General features: G+C 50.0%; 1 protein-coding gene across 2 annotated transcripts in view; it reads left to right on the forward strand.

Moving 5' to 3' along the window:
* Positions 1 to 5,484, forward strand: part of LOC144155649 (uncharacterized) — an 80,757-nt gene extending 75,273 nt beyond the window's left edge. For both annotated transcript variants that reach the window (XM_077687227.1, XM_077687228.1), the window contains exon 2: positions 1,875 to 5,484. In XM_077687227.1, coding sequence (XP_077543353.1) covers positions 1,875 to 2,677 — 803 coding nt within the window. In that variant the 3' untranslated portion in view covers positions 2,678 to 5,484. The remainder of the gene's footprint in view (positions 1 to 1,874) is intronic.
* Positions 5,485 to 6,945: the final 1,461 nt, after the last annotated feature.

Here is a 6,945-nt window from a genome sequence, read left to right on the forward strand (position 1 = left end):
ATAAAAGGTGCAGTTCCGGTGTAGGCTAACACAAAACCGTGTAAGTCGAAATATGGGTCGAGATTTTTCACCAAAACATTTGCCGAAAAGCCACCCCTCGACCTATATACCGGTCATTGGCCTAATATTAGTTGTCACCTGGCAACCAGGCAGCCCATCGGGCCCATCCAAACCGCTGAGGTATCATCGCCACCGACATCAAATTCACACGCACCGCCATCTTTGTTTTGTTGCTTCTCTCGCTGTCAGTGTGTGTGATGCTATTTTCTCTTTGCTCAAACTAGGTTCAGGCACTTGGCGTCACTTTCCCGCAGCATTTTAAAGAAACGTTATTAGTACGCCCAAGCTGACGGCAACATGTCTGACTAGTGCCACTTGGGTGTCACCGAAAAGAGTGGACACTCTTGGCGTAAGCTGAAGGGGCAGCTCAGAAGACTGTGCACTTGGACCTGAAGGATAAGGTCGCAACTTTTATTGACGAGCATTGCGTGACGTCGCTACGAATGGATGGCCGGTGACAACCCTAAGATGCCTGTTGGCCCCCTGCAATACCGTCTCTCGTGACGGTCTGTACATGGGTGTCCCCTGCATGGCGCTCGCTTCCTACTGACATGGTCTTAAGAAGTGCTCCATAAGCCATTCCCCGGACTGCACTGAGTACAACTTGCTGTGTGGGAGACAACCACACAGAAGCAGTCGTCCGACAAGATTTCAGAGACCTTAGACAAAATAAGTGCTCATAGCCTCAATAAAACGATGTTGTGTACCATTTTTTTTACCATTTCACGACTGCAAGGTACGGGGGTGGACCTGTATTCTGGCTCGACCTATGTTAAGACTTATACAGTAGTCATCGCCCATCGACTTTGCTGCTGACACTGCCGACGGGCCATGCTGGCTGACGAGCCTCGTAAGGTGGGAAATGACGTGGTTACTTGAACGAAACGAGTTCGGGCTTTTACCGCAAGATTTGATGTATGCCTTGCCTGGTAGCGACGCATTTTTCCAGACGGCCGTCCGTACGTACGTCATAAAGTTTTATATCGCAACATTATCCAGTTCTACCCCCCGGCAAAGGCCCAGCGGCCAGGGTCTAAAAAACCGCTGAAGAGTGTTGAGTAGCTACACTGCTGCACAATCGTCTTATGCATCTCGCTTGTGTCCCTCCTTATCGCGGAAAATGATTTTATCTTAGCACGGGATGTGTGCCCAGCTTCAGGGAAAAAAAATGTACAGAAATTCAGAGAATTATCTGCTAATGCGTAGCATTCTTATGCCGCTTGTCTTGAGTGTGAGTTTTTTCCAGCCAATTTTTTGGGTTTTTATAAATCCTGTCCGACCAATTATCTCCATTTACGCTATTATAACGATTAGAAGGGAAGTTTCCCGAAATATGCATTATTGGGGAAATGCAGGACGTTACATGGTCCTGGCTGTGGGGGTACTCGGCCAAGAATGCTACGCATTAAGATCTCCGCACGTACTGCTTACGTCACTAGGCGCCGCTACCACGACCTCCTCGCTAATTATAGAAGGTACGCACCGATGAGCGGGACCTCTATCACGCCCGTAAGAACCTCCTCCCGCTCCTCACCACATGTGGGGAAGTGTGGAACGGGGAGGCGGCTTCGTGTGAGGGATGAGCAGTCACGCGTCATTGCCCCTTAGAGGCAAGGTGATCCTGAGGTTGGAACGTTGCAATGGGGAGAGGATTATAGGGAGTCGTCTCCCCAAGAGGAATAATGTCGTGACACCTCGTCAACGTGAGAACATCTCTGATGAGAGCTTTCCTTCTGTGTTTACGTGTTGATATGTTCTTTCAATTCATGAAAAGAAGGGACTAACCCCGACCTTAACGCTCCTTTTTCCCGCAGACTACGCGTGCCCGGCGTACGAAGGAGGCGGCAGTCCGGGCCTGGCGCCAGTGACCATCCTGCCAGGCGCGCCCAGCCCGGCCGAGGACAAGGAGTACCAGGAGCTTTCTCCAGCCTTCCAGTTCGTCGGGGACAACGATGACGTGGCAAGCAACGTGGACGTGGTGTCCGAGCCGAGTCCCTCGGGTTTGCGCAGCGACAAACCGCTGCTGGTGGATGGACGCAGCCGGCGCAAGGCGCGGGACGGCTCCCTGCGCACTAAGCGAAGCCCCGAGCGTCAGCGCTACGCGTGCGCCGAGTGCGGCAAGCACTACGCGACCTCGTCCAACCTGTCGCGGCACAAGCAGACGCACCGCAGCCCGGACTCGCAGCTTGCGAAGAAGTGCCCCACGTGCGCCAAGGTGTACGTGTCCATGCCGGCGCTGGCCATGCACGTGCTGACGCACACTCTGGGCCACAAGTGCCCCGTGTGCGGCAAGGCCTTCTCCCGGCCCTGGCTGCTGCAGGGCCACATGCGCTCGCACACGGGAGAGAAGCCGTTCGGCTGCGCCCACTGCGGCAAGGCGTTCGCCGACCGCTCCAACCTGCGCGCCCACATGCAGACCCACTCGGGTCTCAAGCACTTCACCTGCACCCGGTGTCACAAGTCGTTCGCGCTCAAGTCCTACCTCAACAAGCACCTCGAGTCGGCCTGCTTCAAGGACGAGGGCTGCGTCTCCTGGGGCGGCGAAGACGACTCCCTGGATGCGCTGCCAGCACCGCTGGAAGCACTGCCGCTGGAAGTGGCGCCGGAGCCACTGTAAGCAGGGGCGCGGCTGGGACGCCCCCAGTACTCGGCCCGCACGGTGCCGACGCCTGACCATTTGTTTGCCTCTTCTGTGCTTGCCTCGACGCCCTGCCTTCGGCAGGCTAAACAACGCCCTCCTAATCAACGAATCTGCACCATGCATCGCGGTTGCCGTCAGTGTTGTTAGATTTATTATCCTCTACTCGGTCGCAGCTTACGCAAAACTCCGAGCCGCTGTAAACGCTGCAGGTGTCACACTTTTGCACAGTGAGTTTCTGCACACACCGCAATCAAGGTGCATGGACGCGCCATGCTAGCACTTGAACACTGGGCTCGAAAGGAGGCTCATTTCAGGGCATTGTACAGAAACGCAAACATCTCATCACCCCTGAAAAAGCACACTTAAAAGTCAAAGTACCACCGCTGGGTTCCGGTAGCGTTCCGCACGGTTGTAAAGCGTCGGACCTTAGAACAAGAAAAAGAAAGTTTTTGGTTTGATGGCTTGAAAGTTGTTTCTCGTCTTTCTTTCCAGTTATAAATCCGAAGTAAGTAGCAACTGCCATCCATTCGTGATTACCTCCCTGCACAGGTGTTTACGTCGTAATCAGAGGCCTCCGGGTCAAAGTCCGTGTTCCACGTGCCATAGCAAACGTGCGGAAGGCAATGAGCATGCTATATTTGATCATTACGATGTTGCGTACTTAATGCAGCTGCGTTAAGTACGTTAAGTACGCATGCCAGTCGCTGCGATTGAGTTCTTTGTTTTTGAAAGTACCTTCCATCAAACGTCGCACAGCCGGTCATCGCTCATTCCCTGTGCCGCACTTGTGCCAGGGGAAAAGAAGCAAGTTCCAGCGGGTCATGCGAAGAACGGAGATTAACAAAGCAATAACGTCGACTACCAAACGCGTCTATGCAATAGTGATTATTGTCCTTTCTTCTGTCATAGTAGCAACCCACACGCTAACGTCCGAACCAAAGCTCATTTTGAAAATCGCTCCAGCAATAACCTCCGGTGCGTGCGGGGACACTTTCTGGCATGTACCCTTTAAGAGTAATGCAAGTAATGGCGGAAAAGTCGGGCCCTGAAATTGGGGCACACAAATTGCTACGTCTAGTCAGGAACCACGAAGCTGAGCACGGAGAACCTGTCGCATCGAAGAAAGGGCCAATTATGGCTTCCGCTTGCTTATGCGGGAACAGCGATAGCTTTAGTAATATGGTGCCGATAGCAGTGATATTTATTAAGCTCATTGTATTTATTTAGCTTGATAGGTGTTTTTTTTTATATACACGCTTATTTAAGATTGCACGTTTCACTGTATATACTCATTTATTTGCAACAAGGACATAGGTCTGTGCTAGTCAGAATTAGCGCAAGTACGAAGACTACTCACTAGACACGTAGAGAATATATATTACAAGGTCTCAAAGTATATTTAGACCACGTAAACATGCGCATGAGTAGAGACGCTATCTAGGCGCGTGCTCCTGGCGCCGATACCGCCAGTCGCGCTGCCTGCGGTGGGGCAGTACTGGTGGGTGTCAGTTCTACCAAAACAAACGTGGGCATGTCATTCAAGTGCTACTTTTACATGCGTGTCATTTCTTGCTGCCCGTCGACGCTTCTTTTTTTCCTCGTCCTAAACGTAGGCTACCGTACAATAACGGTTTTGTGATAGCTTAAGGATAGCGGTGAATGAAACGGAATACATCTTCGCTTGTGTCGTTTTCGATGGCGCACGTCGGCGCAGCGCTTTGTATAAAATGTTACGACTACAAACTGTGCAGCCCTGTAACAGCATTGCGCTGGCTGACGAATGAGGTCGAGCGTTAGCTTTCCTTCGACACATTCTACGAAGGCGGGAGCTAAATGATCATTTTCGCGCTGAAAATTCCCACAATATTCTTATTATTTGTCGTGGGAGGCATACGACAGTGATTTTGGAACTGCCGAAGATCAAACTGTATATTGCCTCTCTTGTCAGGTTACATACACCCGACGTCCCACTTCGATTCCGCTGCGGTTGGCCCTAAACATTTCATTGCGTTCGAAATGGTGTGCTCGCAGTTTTAGGAGATTTCAGTAACATACGTGCGCTCGCTAGCCTCTTTTTCCGCATCTTTAGTTTAAAATGGCAAGGCAGCAAAACGGCGCGCACTGCCTCCACAATGCACGAATGACAGCGTGTCCACTTTTCTTACAGAAAGCTCTTGTCAAAATGTAGTTACAGTAAAGCAATAACGGACGACTGGGGCTCATTCGTGGCATTGAAGAGTTTGCACACTGGTGTTATTCGTTAAGCAGAGCTAACGTCAGGTGGCACACAACTGCAAAATTCAGATTCAGTGATAGGAGCCTTAACCCTCCAAAGCGCTAGTGTAAACAGTGATGAAGACAGGAACAATAATTCCAAGAGCTAGTCACCTAATGGACAGCCATGTGTCCGAACACTCGTCACCGCGTCCTCTAAAGTGGCCACTCGAGCAGAGTGGCACTCGGTGACAGGCGACGCCAGCTAATCGTGTCCGTCACACAAAGCACGAATCAGTGGGCTGCCTATCTCCAGCGCTATGCGGCTGGCTTGTTGAGAAACCCTAGATTCTCTTCGTTGCGTGCGTGCACAATCGACTGTGAATTACGGGAAAACGCGTTGTCTGTCTATTCATCTTCAAGCAATAACTTTACTGCGTATAAGAAATGACAATCTCGCCCAGACGGCGCAACGTCGTGGCGTGTGACCAGACAATGTCAAAGCAATACCCGTTGAAAAAAAAAAAAAACTCCAAATACTTTATGGTGCTTCGTTGTTCTCCACGCCGCGGGTATAGAACGAAAAAGGATGCGACCCATTTTGGCCAGCACAATCAGGCTAAAAGCTTGTTTCGGTGCCGGAATTTGAGGCGCCGTGTGCATTATTTAGCAAGGACAAATCAGCGAGCAGCTAGTCTGCGCTGGAGCAAGAACGCACGTCACGACAATGGCAGTAGGTCTCCCGAGCTCTCTTACCACCTTTTTTTTTTTTAATTTGGGACAGACCAACGTTGGAAGTGCCAAATAAAAACAGCGCTAATCTCTATTCACACACCCGCTAACTGCTGTCCGAGGTTTCGGCGTAATACGCTGCAACGTTGATCTTAGCCGTCTACAGGAAAGAAGTGGTCTTTGGCTTAGAGTGCCGATCATTTTTTCTTCGCCGCTCGAGCTGGGCTATGAAGCAGGAAGGGCGGGGCGCTGTGGGCCGTCATGTTGGTAGAGGCGCAGAATAGTGCACATGACTACAAACGCTTGTACTTTAGCAGCCGCTGAGAAAATAAAATGACAACCCAGCATGATCAGACTTGCCAGCACGGGAACTGTGGCAAAGAGCTCGTTTGATGTATTCATTTTTTCTGCCTAGAACAAGGCTAGAAACCATCATAGATGCTCTCCCACCACGTCTATGCTACTTCACTTCTTCTTTCCCATTCATTCTTCATCTTCAATGCTTCAAAGCAACGCAATAATTTTCGCGAATAAAAGTGTTTGTTCATTCATTCATGCATGACGCATCTAGCACTCTAACGGTGCATCGTGTTTTTTATTCCTCTACGCTGTACGAGAACGACATGTATGTGAGCGGAATCATGGTCTTTCAAGGATAACGTACGCATTACGCGGGAGAGTTTCATCTTGTCTTTTGTCAAAGATACTCGTATTATGACGTTTTTCTTCGATTGTTTTGTAAAAAAGTGATTTGAAGGCCGTACTGCAAATACTTCAAGCCACCATAAAATTGACACCTTTATCTACCACCAAGTGGCGACAAAAAGATAGCTATTTGAAAGATTGAGCCCTGTATGCGACACATGGAAAATAAATGTGTTGCGCTTAATTCCAGTTTGTTACGAAATTGCAGTGTGGCAAAGGTTTTCTGTAGTGTCCCTGTCGGTCAGATCAATCATGCTACGATGTCCCGAAATTGTTCCGCATTTTCCTACGCATTGTTCTAGTGTTCTCATTGTGTGATATCGTCTGATGTCAGTTGCGATTCGTTAGGCAGTGAAACTGGCTGGACAAGATGGGGGGAGGGGGGAGGGGGTGCTGGGACATGACTACATACATTTCGGCACAAGACCTACTGTCACGCAATGCTCTATTCGAGGCATGGCACCGCATGCTCCGATGTGGTGGCGTGTCACAAAACATACCTCGTGATGTTAAGTTGCTAACACTTTGATATTATTGTGTTGGATGGAGCGAAAATGAAGAAGCAATAATGTGGTTCGTTATGCCGGACTCGG

This window comes from Haemaphysalis longicornis, unplaced genomic scaffold, assembly GCF_048455015.1.
Source record: "Haemaphysalis longicornis isolate Haplotype H1 unplaced genomic scaffold, Haemaphysalis longicornis Haplotype H1 scaffold_1, whole genome shotgun sequence".
Classification (NCBI taxonomy): Eukaryota; Metazoa; Arthropoda; class Arachnida; order Ixodida; family Ixodidae; genus Haemaphysalis; species Haemaphysalis longicornis.